General features: G+C 33.8%; 1 protein-coding gene across 1 annotated transcript; it reads left to right on the top strand.

Moving 5' to 3' along the window:
- Positions 1–11,286: 11,286 nt before the first annotated feature.
- On the top strand, positions 11,287–15,838 carry LOC133693845 (amino acid permease 3-like). The gene is made up of 6 exons (XM_062115183.1): positions 11,287–11,459; positions 13,680–13,797; positions 13,921–14,154; positions 14,261–14,354; positions 14,456–14,810; positions 14,920–15,838. The coding sequence occupies exons 1-6, from the start codon at positions 11,454–11,456 to the stop codon at positions 15,571–15,573; spliced, it is 1,461 nt and encodes a 486-aa protein (XP_061971167.1). The 5' UTR covers positions 11,287–11,453; the 3' UTR covers positions 15,574–15,838.
- Positions 15,839–16,823: the final 985 nt, after the last annotated feature.

Below are 16,823 nucleotides of genomic sequence, written 5' to 3'. Positions count from 1 at the left end.
TGGCGATATTTTACCAGATATTTTTTTTAATGCTGTACTATTTTTCAAAAAATAAAAATAAAAATAAATGATTAGCTTAATTACCAAATAAATGGTTATCAAGTGTTGCGATATCTTAGATATTTGAAGTGGTCTCATCTAAATCTTTTAGGTGCGAAGAAGCCCTCTCTAGCTTTTTGGAAGTGAAGGACACAACTTGTTTGGATTCTAATTAGAGAGGGAGAGATTTGAAATTCTTCGATATTTTCACTTGCCAATCTTCCACCGTACCTTCCCACCTTCAAAGTTATCTCAAATAATTTGAAAAATGTTTAGTTAATAAATAGACATCACAGTTATGTATTTAATATCCCACTAAAAACTTTTAAAAAAATTTTTATTATATAAAAAAATATAATTTATATATTTTTGAAGTTATAAAAAAATGAATGGAGACAAGTTAATTACTTAGGCTATGTTTGTTTTCCGGAGTTCATTTTTTAAAAAACCACTTTCCAAACTTTCCTGCGTTTGTTTGTCATTAGAAAAGTTGGTCAACGGAAAATATTTTCCGGTTAACGAAAAACACTTTCTAGTCAACGGAAACACTTTTCGATCAACAAAAAACACTTTCCGGTTAAAAAAAAATTTGATTTGGTTTCTAGAAAAGTGTTTTCTCTTTAGTATCTCAAATTTTTACAACCCATTTCATATATTGGCATTTTATGGAATTCGAGTTATTTTGTACATTAAGTTATTTGCAACTGTAAGCCCTAGTGCTGGTACAAAGGGGCATGAAGCTACATCGCTATGACAAGCCCATAGCTTGTCTTATCCCTTGAAGGCTTATTGTGGGTGCTCATTGTCTTGGACATATAGTTGATTTTTCACTGCGCATGCTCTTGAATTTCCTTTCGAATCTCGTTCTGCCAAAATACATGTCAACTAGCTTGGGTGGGCTGCGTAATGCGTTATAGGCTCAGGACCTCGTTGTGGTGTTCTGCCTTGTAGGGATAGTCCTTTCCTATTTATGAAAAGCTAGTTGCCACAGCAGCCCGGCGTCTTTCAGTGCTCACGCATGCCCATTTTCAGTTCAATTTATGCATGGACTGAAACTAAATCCTTTCCTGGATGATTTTAAGAGACGATCTCTATATGAATTTGATGCATATAACTTAAATCCCTCGAAATATTTGCTTCAAGATTTGAACTAAAAAAAAACGAAGAAATACACCTCTTTAATCACAAGTTCTATCATCTTAAAATTATCTTTTTATACCTTGTCATTCACCGTTGAGTGGGGAACTATAATTGAAATACTGATGGGACATTTTTCTCCTTTATTCCACTCAAGAAAAAACAACAGGATAGACATGGAAAATGTGATGAAGTCGTTTTCTATATGCTTTTTGAGATATGTAAAGTAGTTGTGTAAATTGGCTTTTATAGGATATAGTCTTTGGAAAGAAGTGCGCGTTACACTCTATGATAAAATAAAAAGCCTCTTCCCTAATAAAAATGATGTTTAATTTATTATTATAATTAAATTATAAAATCTTTAATATGATCTCGCGTCTAGTTTTTATTTATTTATTAGAGAGCATGCGAGAAAGAGTCTATAGAAAATTGATGGAGATAGTCATGCATATAATTAAAACTTGTGGAGGATCGCTCTTCATAACGAGAGTGACTCCTTTGAAGAGTGGAAATATCATGCATACTTTACATGTCATTTCGTCGTATTTCTTCATGGAACTAAAGTTGCCTTTATGCATTTAATGCATATAAAGAAATCTTATGTTGAATTTTCTATTGATGAAATAAAAAAGTGTGAAGTTGTTCTTGTATGATTAGAACAATATTGTTAAGTAATTGAACTTGTTGGAGATCTAGAGGAGTTTAAACTCCTATAGCGGGATCGATTATTCTCCCATATCCTGGAGTTTTGTCGGCCATTAAAGATATTTTTGATGAGGAGTGAAAGGGAATGAACAATTTTTTTTGTTAATGTTTTCATGGAAGACACCACTAATAAAGTTTTAAAAAACTTACAGATTATGTACTTCTCATGGTTGCATTATGGGTTGGTAAATATAGACCTTTTTCTAGCATTCCTTGAGTTATTCCTAAAAACCTAGTCCTTCATGGAAATATAGAATATTTTGATGTTTAAATCAGTAAATATATAAGGATAAAATACTATACATATGAATAGAAAGATAAAATAAAGATGATGGGGGATGCATATATGGGTGTAATGTATAGAAACTGAATAACATGGCCTAGCTCCGGTTGACTTTTGTATTGCTATAACTTGTGTGGCATATATGCACTCTTGCATGACTAGCTTATGGACTATTTTTGTGTGGCTACAGATGTGATATCTTTCTTTTTTTATTGTGACTAGAAAAATTAATACACCTATGTCTTAAGAATTCTTCATGGAGAAGGAAAACATATTATTGGTGAAGAAATTGGTGTGTTATTATTAACTAGCCATGATAGTTGTTGATTATTATATCATGTTATGATTGTTGTATCATGTGTGGAAAATAAATAATGTCTATTTTGAATAGAAAAACTCATGTATACTTAGAAAAAATCATGTTCATGAAAAGTTTTAGGGCTCAGCTCGTAGAAACCTAAAAAAATGCATATAAATGTGTGTTAGGGCAAGATTAAACATGCCATGTTTGTATCGAGTGCAGATTGAAAATTCCAGCTGTTTAGAAGGGTGTTTGTTTTTGTGATTGCTTCTAATTTTAAAGCAAATCACAGAAAATACATGTTTGGTAAAATAAAAAATATTGTTTACTGTTTATGGGCTCCATTTAATTTTGCTTTGAAAACACAAGTGAATTAAAAGTAGCTTCAAGCTGCTTCACGGGAAGTGTAAAGTGAATTTCACTCTGCATTGTTCACTTTTGCAAAGTGAACAGTGCAAAGTGAATTAATTCACTTGCACAATTCACGTGAACAGTGGATAATATCTCCACTGTTCATGGTCGAATTGGGTCCAGTTCGAACCTAAATGTATTGGACCGGGTTTGACCCAGTAAAAAAATCTATTTTTTTAATTTTTAATTGTGTTTTATTTAAAAAAACTAGTATTTAATATTATTCAATGACACTACATAAATTAGAAGGAGATCGCATGATGGCGTAGCATTTGTAGAATTTGATTGTAATCCCAATTTCATTCCTGATGATATTTTACTTGATTTTGTTGCACGCTAAAAAAACCATGAAAATTGTAGTCCATGTCGAATAAATTTCGTACGTGATAAAATTGTAAATAGTTTAATGGAACAATAAAAAATATTTTATATAAAGTATTATTTATTTCAAGATATAATAGCAATAGTTAAATCTATACTATTTAAATTAAAAATCATTAATATTAATATATATCTTTTTAGTTATTTTATAACCTCAATTTGAAAAGCATTTTCAACCAAACATATTAAACTACTTTTTGTTCAACTTCAATTTCAACCATAGTTTTAACCAAATATATATAAATATCAAACCAACCTCAACCAAAAATACTTTTTATAAAACAATTTTTATCAAACCACCACCACAAAACTACCAAAATACCATACACATAGAATTTTGGATTGGAATTGCAGTCATTTAGGCTGGCCAAAACAGCTGTAAAAAACCTTTTTTAATGAAAAACTCTGCGCCATCAGAATGGATGCTACTTCTTTCGTTTTCCCTTTAAACAAGATATTGTGTGGAAGTAAAACTCTAGAGGAGACAAATTTAGGCGTCAAATTTATCTTTGGACGGTGGAAATACAAGCTAAGCCAATACCGCCCCGAAATAGAAACGATACGAGAAACACGGGCATGGTGACCATGGTTCACAAGTCCATTAATTACCTGAACATATAGGTCTCCTCCACTTCCACTCACAAGACTCTCAAACCACCAGGCTCGATTCGCCGCGGCCACAGGTGAGTCAACCCCGCGTCTCCTCCCCATTCACCTCCCCTGCCGCACAACACTCGAAGTTGTCACGGTTAAAACATTCAACATTAACAAAGACACATTTTCTTTGTCAAAAAAATATTCGTCTTTTAATCTTGTTTTTTCTCGATGTTCAACTTGGAAGTCACAACCAACCAGTTGAGAAAAAAAAAACAAAGAATTGCATTTTTTTCATTTTTCCGCATCAATATCACTGTCAATGAGATGCGGCAAAAAAAAGGAGCAATAATTATGAACAGCCTCAGTTGACCGGCGTCGCATAACCCTCCCTTAGTCTTTAAACACGGGACCCCCTGTTCAGTTGACTTCTCTTTACCATCCACAGAGCACCAATTACAATGGACAGTACTCAACGGCTACACATTTTTTCAACAAATAAAAGTAAAAAACTGGCAACCTGTCTGTAAAAGACTGTAAACCTCTTTTTCGAAATTGAAATTTTGGGAGTGAAGAGAATCAACTCCGGCTCCGAGCAGTTCAACTTCTAATTTCATTTCCTTTTCTTTTGGTGTCATGGTATAAGGATCTACTTACCATCTGCTTTCTACCTCTCAAATATATAAAGTTAAAACGATTCCATAACCCATATAAATGTATAGCACCTCTAGGGAAACTAGGCTCCTTGGTTTTAGAGGATGTATATGTGAGTAGTAACTATCTAATATTGTTTAGATCATGAAGCCTTGTTTTATTGAAATATTTCATGTCGTTCAAGTTATAACTACTAGACATTTACAGTAAAAGAGAAGTAAAAATATATATATATATAAAAAATCACATTTGATATCAGCAAAAAATAATAAGAATTCTCTAAATTAATAAATAATTATTTTTTCAATTCCTCTCTCTTATTTCTTTTTCTTTTTGTGTCTTTCTCTCTAATTTTGTATTCTAAGTATTTATTAATTACACCTTGAACACTGTAAATTTTTTTCTTTTATTCTCAGTTTTATTATTATAGTTTTCAAGGAAAAAATCATTTTCAATTTAGGTTATCTATAATTCGGGTCAGTCATAATGAATTTATTAGCCAGTTGTGGCATTATACAAAATGAAGTACAAATATTTCTTTCAAAGTGCTCGAGGGGATTCTAATTGGTTCAATTTTCAGCATAAAATATATTTTCCCCTGACATCTAAGAGCATCACACTTTAGCTAAATAAAAACCTGTTCTCCAACTTAAAGGGTTCTAATTCAATGTCAAGATATAGTTGATTTCATGATAGTTTTTACAACAGTGAATATGAAATTATGTATGTTGAAAGTCCTTTTTTCATGTTTGTTAACGGTTAACAAATGATTTAATAATACTTTGCAAATATTTATCAGTAACTAAATAAATAAAAAAAATATAGAAAACTTAAATACACAAGATATTTCACTACTAGATTTAATAGGTTTACTGACGGAAAATTTTGTCGGTATTTACACTCATAATCTATCGGTATGTGTATTACTGATGGACTCATGGACAAAAATAGTCTTTCAGTAATTCACAGTCTTTCAGTGAACCCATCGGTAATAAATATACCGATGGATTTATAAACGGACAAAATACGCAAAAAAAAATTTACTTGCTTCATTTCATCGATATTTCCATCGGTAAATTTAACATATCACCGACATGAAAAATATATGTAATGTTATTAGTGTTTTTATTTGTCCGTCGGTATATCCATCGATAAATATAACATATCATAGACAAAATATCATTTGTAATTTCATCGGTGAGTAATTAACAGTAGCAGTGATATTTGCAGTAATTATTTTTCAACTCTTTTTAAAATATACCGACAGAGTTGTTCCGTCGATAACCCTGTTAGTAATATTTTTAAAATATATTTTTAAAAAAATATAGTGAAAAGAAGTAGAAAAATAATTAAAATAATATAAAAATAAAATATTTATTACAAATTCAAACATTTATACATTCAAATACAATAAATATAAATATAGTGTTCAAGCCTTTGTTATTCCAATTACAAATAGCAGCATCATCTCTGTTCCATTCAACAAACAAAGTTTCAAGTTTGATCCATCCTTGCTCTACTAAGTATCATATCTTCTCATCTAATGATTTGAGAAAGGCTCTTATTCTAACATTCCAATAGACATAGTTCTCGCCATTGAATTGTGGTGGTGAACTCAATGTTGATATCTTCAATCAGGAAAAATAGATCTCACTCCTATAAAGTAAACTTGCTTTGATACCATTTGAAAGTTTATTTTTCTTGTTTTCTACATGTTAACAAATGATTCCATAACACTTTGTAAACACTAATCAGTATCGAAATAAATAAATAAATACATAACACTTAAATGCACAAAGATATTTGGTAACGAAGAGAAAACCTTTTGAAAAACTCTTCAAAAGATATATAAAAAAAACCTTCTAGGGTAGCCAAACCTAGGATGGATAATTTTTCTCTAGTTTGAAAGATTACAAGAGGATATCTCTAACCATAAACTCTTTATGTCTATACTATCTTACTTGTAGAGACAGTGAACCAAGTTATGTCTCCTACCTCGGTAGCTTGCCTATACACCTGAGGATCTTTAAACTATTGTCATCTTAATTGGAATGTTCAGTTGCTAATAGTTCATATAAGAACTCCCCTTCGGAATCTGTAGGCTCTCCAACTCTTTAGAAACTAATTATTCTCGAGAATTTCCTAAACACTCCTCATGTGTCAAGAGTATGTGCCCGAAACTCTATGTAAACTTCTTAGTTGGTTGACACACTTGTTTCAATGTAATTGATGCTTTTATATTCTGAAACTCTACTTCGAAGCACATCATTTCTTTCTTCAAACTTGACCTTCCTTACATACATGTCTTATGTTATAAGGATAAGGATAATCTTCAAGCTTCCTATTCTGTTACGTTGATAACAGATTACTAACGTGTTTTACAAAAACTCTGGAAAAGTTATATTTGGATAACATTTTCTTTTTTATCTGAACTTATCTTTTATACTAACTAAACTTAATCAGATAATTAGAGATAAGATCTTGATAAACTTTTTTTTTAAACAAATTATATTTTTACCAATCATAAAAAGATCTTCACTAATCTAAACCAACAAAACCACATTTTCATATGTAATTGTCTATTTTAATATTTTTTTTAAATTTGTCCGTTCATGTTATATCTTGACCATGGATGTACTGTCTATCCCTAATTGATGACTTACCAATTTAATATGGCCTTGGTCGAGATTGCCGATTGATTGCCTTCTTGAAGAAAACAAAAGACTTGTTAATTAAAAGTTCAATATATATTTAGCATGTATGTAAACATAATATATCCCAACATGGAACTTGACAAGAAAAAAGCACATGGAGAGTTGGTAACGCTTTTCCTTCCAACCTTTTCCGTTTTTTCTTTCCTTATGTTCTTAAACATTTGTCAACAAATTGCCTAATTGATACCAACCTAAACAACAAAACCTTCTCTGATATTCTTTCTTTTATTTGGAAAATTGCTAGGAGCTCCGTGTATAACACTTTCTTTCTCTAGCATGAAGGCCGAAGATATCATGATATATAAACATCCATAAATCTCACGATTTTCTGATAAAAAATTCTGATAGATTGTATCATGGAGAAAAGTGGCGTACGTGTTGACATATTGCTAATTGATTGGAACAATTGTGATATTGGTTTCTATGGTAGATGGTTAACTATATAAAATGGAGCCCTCTATTTCCTCCCCGACCCCTTCTGACAAAACATTGAAACGCTACATATTCTCCAGATTGTTCACTTCCTAATGGCATCACGCAAGTATTTTTGCTCATGATCAGACTTGATGAGTAGAGCTTGCTAATTCTTTATTTCATGACCTGCCGTCGCAACTGATTAGCTCTATTTTAGTGTAACGTATGAATTAGGAGTCCAAGATCCAATTAAACTATGAAGCATTGATTAATCTAGTGTGGGAAGAGTCAATATACGATGCAAGCGGTGCACCTTTTGCTTTCCAAAGGTCAGCATAATTCGAGACACGAGAGCTCTTAAGGTCAACATAATCAGTTTCCCAAATGAAAATATTAGGGCACATTGGGCCCTTATGCAGCCAGAACCTATCGCTTTAGCCCTGGTCAAAGCAGGAACGATTTCTCAACTCTCATCCATACACTTCTCTGCCTCTTGGTAAGCTGAAAATCGTAGTATTATTGCTGTTGCTGGGAGTCGACATTTATGCATTAATTTTTCAAAAGGCTGGGCCGCTTCAGTTTGTATATATGTACAAAATACATTGACAATTGTCTTCAAATGCCATTATACCTTTCAAAAACCCGCCACTAAAATTCAATTTTGTAGCAGTGGTTCCTCACGACGTTATAATCGAAGGCTTAACACTATGATTTCTACTCAATTTTTCAGATTTGGCCCCTTGCATCACTTCTTTTTCTTCGCTACTACTAGCACTGGGCGTAGTGCTAGTAGTAGCGAAGAAAACAAGTGGATATAATTGTTCGCCATATATATATCTCTATGAGAATATTTGCATTATATGACTGCGAAGTTATCCCGTGAGGCTACCAGACATGTTTCATTGTTTAATTTATAGATAGGATGGGCATGAACTTTGCTTTTAATTAAAGTTGAACGAGATCTTGTATTTGGGATTTACTTTCAATAATTTTAATTGTTTGATTGCGTGCACATAACACATTGGTTTCTTAATTAAAGGCAAGGTTCCATAAATTATTGCTTCTTCTTTTTCAATCCGAATTCCATAAATTATTAGTAGAAAGAGGAATAATTAATTAAAGAGCTCAAATATTATGAAATGGTAAATAGTTCATGATACAAACAATTCTAGACAAAACAATTAATACTACCATCACTACTGAATACTGAAATTGAAAGATGAATTGCTGTCCATCTAATAAATTCTCAATTGTGTGCCTAACAGTGGGGGAGGGTGTTTCTGCCTTTATGAATACACATTTTGTACCCATTTGGTATAAAAATTCAACCTGTTTTTTATTAAATTTTAAATTATATTTTTTCTTTAAATTATTATTTTTTAAAAATCGTTTTGATTTGTTAATATCAAAAATAAATTTTAAAAAAATTAAAAAATTCATTTGAATATATTTACAAACAAAATACATTTTAAAAACAATATCTACCCTTCTCTAATAGTCTCTTCTCTAGTAGTTAGGGCTCCAGGTTAGGCTGATATATATTTTCCTCGATGTCATTTATGAACCCAACAAGGCAAACGGATATTTTTAAGCGTGAATCTTGACACAAGTGGAAGGAAGGAAATAAAAAAAGGTGGGTATTTCACAGATCACGGCAGTGTGTGGGGAAGTGGCAGATTGATTAATGACCTAACACCTATAAAAACTAACTTCTTTTAGTTTAAAAAATGTTTTGTAGAACTGAGAGATATACAAGTCATCGTAATACTTCTAGAAAAATATCTCTATGGTTCATTCGTCCGGAATTCCTTTTGGTTTTTCTTTGACAAGGATAGGCTCACAACACTCTTTCGATTCCCCACGAAAAGAAACCGATCATGCCACTTCCTTGAATACCTTCTTTCTGACATGATGATATATAAGTATTATTCTCATCTCAATAAATCCCATTTGTAGGTGCTTCGACGGCGCTTTCAAGCGAATTGGGACAAGCACTAGTAGGTTTGGAGAAAGAAAGAGAGCTCGGTCACTCTCCTTCTTCAAAGTCGAATAACTTGTGGTCAAACAATTCAGCTGTGCTAGAAGGTCTTCTCTGGTGATGCGAGGTTGGTTTGATATTTAATTTTGTTCCTTTCTTAACTCAAACCTAACCAAAGTTCAAGCCCCAGACACCTTGCTCCGCGCGTATGTAGAGTCCCAAGTATCAGCAACAAAAATGTTTCACCATGGTTAAGAGGACGAGTCTCTGCTGCAAATCTTAAGATTGCTCTGAAAGAACTAGGGCTTGAGGATGATAGAAGGGACGTGGGCATGCTGTCACCAATGATCTCATGCTTAATTCAAGGTAATTATGAGCTATTGGCAGACGCATATATACGTTGATTGATGATACCGATCGGTTAATTAGGGAACGCCGTGTACAGTTTGGACTCAAATTTGTCATGTCCAGTCCCTATTCAGCTTTTTCTCATATTCCTAACGCATGATAGTGCAGTGGTTAAAGCTTCAAGTTCATGTTTTTATTGTAGCTTTCATCTATTTGATCACTACAACGACAGGTAACTTAGCTACAAAGTGTTGCTTCAGTTGATCAACAGGCTAGCACATCAGAGCTTTTGGGATTAAAATATCAAAGGATCAAGAAGAACATATACATATATTGACAGGTGATAACAAAATACACTAGAAAAGGTTCGGATTGTTTTTCATGATGAAGAACTCGGAGGGGGGAGGTGTTCAACTTGTGTGTTGGTGGTTCTACCACGTGTATGGACAAAACGAATCGTATCCCTTAAGACAGTTGATAGTTAATCTTTTTTTTTACGGTACTCTCGGTGGGGGGGCAATAATTAGGGCGGTCGTTAATTTGTTGACAATGTTGTTTTTTTAGTTAATTAATTAATATAATTAGTATTTCTATTCAATTTAAATTAAATAATTATGATTTCATGTATAGTAAAAATTATATCTATAAAATTGTCGGATTTTTTTTTTATTAAAAATTAACTTAAAATTTTATTTGCAGCGTAAGGTGGTTTTACTCGTACTCGTGCTTCAGTGCCTACCTACAAATGATGCCAGTATAACGTTTTTAGAGCCCTTCAATCTATTCTACGCTCTGAACTACTGGCAACCCGCCAGCACAATGGAACATGCATCTAGCATCTTTCCAGCAGAAGGGCAGGAAATACAATTTATTTATTTATAATTTAAAATAAAAAAGCAACATTGAATTAAAATAAATTTAAAAAGAAAACCATATAAATTAATCATGCATGTAAAAAATTTAGATATTGATATAATATTTATTATTAGGTATAAAATAACCTTAATTTATTTCCTCGTTCATTGGGAGTTATAGACGGGAATTAGATGCTGGTTTGTCCACCTAGGAATGTTAGTCATGGTTTTTGCTTATGATCATGAAAATAAAATCCCAATCTTCTGATCTTATATGCTCTTTTCAATTCAATGGAAAATGAAAGAAAAGGGAACCCTATTCTCGGACAACATTAATCGTGGTAGAGAAGCATTTAACGCAAGAATCCCCATTCAAAGGTTGTCTTTCGAAGAGAAAATATATGTATATTATATATTTTCAAGAGGGTCAATTCGCATGCTACTATATATAGCCATTGAGGGTTGATACAAGAGAAGCACACCAGCACAGGAATTCCTCTCCCTCATAAATTCTTCTTCTACCAGTGTCTGCTCTTAGCTCTTGCTGTGAGCTTTTATGGTAAGTACTATCTGGGTGGTACACACGAGCTTTTAATTAGAAGCAGCTCAGGGTGCTAGAGAAGACAGCAGGTTACCGGGTATGAAGGTAAGACTACTTTCGAGTTAATCTTTATCTCTCTTGTCGCATATAATTCATTATTCGAAATAGGGTTTGTTCATCTTATTATAACTCTGGTGACCCCAGTTGCCACACATTTCCGAGTTTGGTCCGAGAGAGAGAATAGCTCCATTTCACTATACAAAAGAAGCGTGAAAAAGATAATTGAAAGTGAAAGGAGTAAAAAGAGCACAAATAATGTATATATATTTGCTCCAAGTTAACTAAAGCCATGTCCAGTGGCAGGGATGACTCGGAGAATCTCACTTTTGAAAGAAAAAGTAGCACAGTAACCCTTGTGATTTCAATTTTGCAACAAAAGTGCAAGGAACACCCTTGTAAATAACAAAAGAGAGGCCCTGAATTCATGCGTAGCGTAGACAAAAGTTGATTAATTTCACCCACAATAACAGGAGGTACGTAATTAGCAGCATCCAGCATCGCTTCTGAAGCGGTTAAAGAATGTTTTCATTGCTTAACGTCTTTAACTGCCTTGTCCTTAATGGGTGTAGCGTGGTGGTAAAGGACTTGAGATCTGCACAGCAGGTCTCGAGTTCGAGTCAAGGCGTGCACCTCTTGTAAGAGCCTGGGACAGCTAGAATTTTACTCACTCACCTGAGCCCACAAAGTACGCTTTCCGGGAAGTGGAGTTTTCCTCGAATCCAAAAAAAAAAAAGTCTTTAACTGTATTTATTTAATATAGGGTATGTTTATTTTCTGGAATTTATTTTTTAAAAAATTATATTTTAATTTTTTTTGTATTTATTTGTTATTAAAAAAGTTGATCAATGAAAAACACTTTCCAATCAAAGAAAAATTTAGCTTGGTTTCCAGGAAAATGTTTTCCTGAAAAATTTGAGCAAAAAACACTTTCTGGAAGTTGTGAAAAATTTAGAAATGTCATATTATTTACTGATTATATCAAATTTGATCCTCAAACTTTTGATTGCTATATATATTTTATTTTGAATATTTATTTTCGATTTCATCTCTTAAAATTTAATTTTTATATTAACTTTGATCCTCATGTTTATAATTGTTATTTGTTTTTCTCTCATTATTTTTTTATTAAAATTTTTTATCTATTAAATTTGGTCCTTATTCTTTTGATTGTTACTTATTTTATTTGAAATAATTTATGAAATGTTTATTATTATTATTTTAATTTCTTCATCTTTTATTTTTTTATTTTTTAGATTTGATCTCTATTATTTTGATTATTATTTATTTTATTTGAGATAATTTATGAAATTATATTTTTTTTCAATTTCATTCTCATTCAACTTTTTAATTTATAAGATTTATTCCTCATTATTTTAATAAACTTGAGAAAAATAAAACATTAATAAGTTATTTTCCAGCTTATTTTCCATGATATAATCAAACACTGAAAAATATTTTTCAACTTATTTTTCATTACACAAAAAATATCAGAAAATAATTTACTTTTCTGAAATTTATTTTTTAAAATAAAATTACTTTCCAGTAAACAAACGGGGTCTTAATTATAATGAAAATAATTACGTGCAGAAGAAAAAAAATAAAAGGAAAAAACGAAACAGTAATGAATTATTATTAATGCTAACTCTTTTGAAGTCAGAAAAATGAAAATTGGAAATCTGGTAGCCTCGTGATTTTACAAGTAGAAGTCCAAGAACAAGCATGAACGGCTTGAATTTGGTTTTCGAGGCAGAGTATTGGTGGTGGTGGGATAAGAAGACTTTAACACCACGTGCCTGTGCAATTTGTTTTATTTTTTGTTTTATGGGCTGGCTCGTACCTCTTATAAATTCCGCACCATCCCTTGCCTTCCTGTGTATCTCTGAATTTAATTCACTCTATTCTCCAGCTCATAAGAGCAGTGCCTCTGATACTGATAAATAAGCACACTCCCCCTGTCTCTCCCTTTTGAAGCAACGATAAAAACTAGGCTCTGAATCTATTTGGGTTTTGTGATTCTTGGGAGGTGTGTGGTTGAGCCTATGTGTCAGCTGTTGTTATTCTCGGTTTTCTGAGACTTGAACACCATACTTATAACTGCACTTGGATCTATCAAAGGAGCCCCATCACTCTCTTTCGACACTTGTGCTTCTTTTCCACATGCTTTAATGTTACTGTGTTGAGTGCACAAACTTCCATATAGTCTCAGACGCTTTAGAGGTTCTTTTATAACATAACTCACGTAATTGGTATCTTTTGTGAGCAAAGATGGGTGAGAATACTACAAAGAACCACCTCCCACCCCAGGCTTTCAGTGTCTCAGTTGACACAGATCCACAAAGTGACTCCAAGTGGTTTGATGATGATGGGCGTCCCAAACGAACTGGTGAGCTTCACTTTTCTTCATTTCCTGGACAACTCTCAAAAATAAATAAAAACATATTAGCGTTCACTGCTTTGGTTATCTTTTTTCTATCCTGATTCTCTCTTGTGCTGTTTGTTTAAACAGGAAATGTGTGGACTGCTAGTGCTCACATCATAACAGCTGTTATTGGGTCCGGGGTTCTATCCTTGGCTTGGGCTATAGGTCAGCTTGGATGGATTGCTGGACCAGCTGTGATGCTTTTGTTCTCTTTTGTCACTTACTATACTTCCATTCTGCTCTCTGCCTGCTACCGCTCCGGTGATCCTGTCAATGGCAAGAGGAACTACACTTACATGGATGCTGTTAGGGTCAACCTTGGTAAATTTGCTGACACATGTATTGTTAATGAAATTAGCATGACCCTTTTTAACTTTAAACATTATGGATCTTTTTTTTTTACACGGTGATTTGTATTTTCACACAGGTGGTGTAAAGGTCAAAATATGTGGATTTGTTCAGTATGTGAACCTTTTTGGGGTTGCCATAGGCTACACAATTGCATCTTCTATAAGCATGATGTAAGTTTTACTCCAACCAAGAATTTGTAATTAACTTTGCTCTCTTCTTCTTCTTCTTCTTCTTCTTCTTGGGCTGATTGGTCCTTGTCTTTTGAATACAGGGCAATAAAGAGGTCTAATTGTTTCCACCAGAGTGGTGGAAAAGATCCATGCCACATGAATGCCAATCCATATATGATAGGGTTTGGCATAGCTGAGATCCTTCTGTCTCAGATTCCTGGATTTGATCAGTTACACTGGCTCTCCCTTGTCGCTGCAGTCATGTCCTTCACTTATTCAACAATTGGTCTAGGTCTTGGCATTGGTAAAGTTATAGAAAATAAAAGAGTCAGGGGAAGCCTAACCGGAATAAGTATTGGTACTGTGACTCAAACTCAAAAGATGTGGAAGAGCTTCCAAGCACTTGGTAGCATTGCTTTTGCCTATTCTTACTCCGTGATTCTCATTGAAATTCAGGTATGTTACATTACATTCTCTATTAGCATAAGTGCTAAGTATACATTCTCACATTTGTTCTATGATTTTCCAGTTAAACTGACCAATTGTTCGGTCCATTTCATGGCAGGACTCGGTCAAAGCCCCACCTTCGGAAGCCAAGACAATGAAGAAAGCAACTCTAATAAGTGTTGTAGTGACAACGCTTTTCTACATGTCCTGTGGCTGCTTTGGATATGCTTCTTTTGGAGACCAATCCCCTACCAACCTCCTCACTGGATTTGGCTTCTACAATCCATATTGGCTACTTGACATTGCCAATACTGCCATTGTCATCCACCTTGTAGGTGCATACCAAGTTTACTGCCAACCCCTCTTTGCCTTTATTGAAAAAGAAGCGGCCCGAAGATTCCCAGATAGTGACTTCGTTACCAAAGATATCAAAATCTCAATTCCTGGTCTCCGTCCACTCAATATCAACCTCTTCAGAATGGTTTCGAGAACAATTTTTGTGGTTATTTCTACTGTGATTTCAATGCTCCTTCCCTTCTTTAGTGACGTAGTTAGTCTCCTTGGGGCTTTGGGATTTTGGCCATTGACCGTTTACTTCCCAGTGGAGATGTATATTTCACAAAAGAAGATACCAAAATGGAGCACGAGATGGCTTTGCCTCCAAATCCTTAGTGTTGCTTGCCTCATTATTACTATAGCTGCTGCCGCTGGCTCTATTGCTGGAGTTATTGATGATGTCAAGACTACTAAGCCCTTCAAGACCAGTTACTAGACCATTAGAATTTCATTGGTATCACAACTGATGAGCATATCACAAGAAGGAGAAGCAACCAGCCTACTTTAGGATTTTAGTCCTTGCTCATGTTGATTGATCATCTTATTTTAATATAGTTTCTTGCTGTTTATTTTAGCAGTTTAAAAACAAAAGCTGGGACCATGCCTGCAATGTAAGTGGACTGTAAACGTGTCCCCCTAGGCACCTATCCCATCTCTGTAACTCTCTATTGTTCAATGCAAATTGAAAGAATTTCTGCAAAGGATTACCCTAATGATGTCTGTCCTAACTAACTAGTTAATTCAATCCTCATTTCATTTTCATTCTTTGATAAGCAAGTTCCTTGTATTTGCTTGTTAGTCGAATGGTTTCAACGGTTGAATCTAAATTCAACTCCAATTTTGATCACTTATTATTCCAGCTGTTCAAATCAGCAGAGGGCAGCTCAAGATAGGAAATGGTATTTTTATTCTTACTTGATAAGGCATGTTTTGGCATCTCCATTTGCACCATGAAAGTGCAGCGATTTCCAATCAATAGCGACGAAAAGAGAGGGGGGAAGAACAATAATGACAATCCAGTTCATGCTGTTGAAACAGGGCCGATCATATCTAATCTGTCTTGAGGTTGTACATATATAGATCATGAGAACATGGTCAAGTGATCAAATGGTGGGTGGATCAATCGACTTGTGACAGCATTAAGCACGAGTTCGGTCACCTTTTTGTGGGGGTCCAAAATATTAGATATGCGTCTTCGTTTGAACTATAGCAACAGTGAAACGTTCAACTTTTTGGCCCAGATGCCTTGGCTAAAGGCGAGCCCTTCTCCTATATCCCCATTCCCTGCCATCCAAATGGAAAATGGATGTTGGTGGAGAACCCTGTATGGTATTGACACGAAGGTCTCGGTGAAGAGGAAAAGCAATGGCAATTTTGTGGAATTAAATTTGGTCATTCCTTCCATGAAAGCAATGGTTTCCTAAATTGTACTGTGAGATATGTAAGCTCGGAGAAAATCTACTAAGTGCATGGGATAGTGGCATTGAAACAGAGGAAGAGAAAGAAAAAGCAATGGGAAATGAGATTTTTCAGAATTGTTCTGTAGAATTTTAATATCATGTTTCATTTTTAATTTCCCTTAAATCAAGAAAAGTAGTAATAAAGAAAAGATTCCACTCCCCTAGCTAGTTCTCGAAAATTTTCCGGCTTGTAGAATAGCATGTGAGAACCATTGAGCGAAACACT

This window comes from Populus nigra, chromosome 5 (genome assembly GCF_951802175.1).
Source record: "Populus nigra chromosome 5, ddPopNigr1.1, whole genome shotgun sequence".
NCBI lineage: Eukaryota > Viridiplantae > Streptophyta > Magnoliopsida > Malpighiales > Salicaceae > Populus > Populus nigra.
Note: the sequence above shows the minus strand (reverse complement) of the source record. Positions and strands in the feature narration are given on the sequence as shown.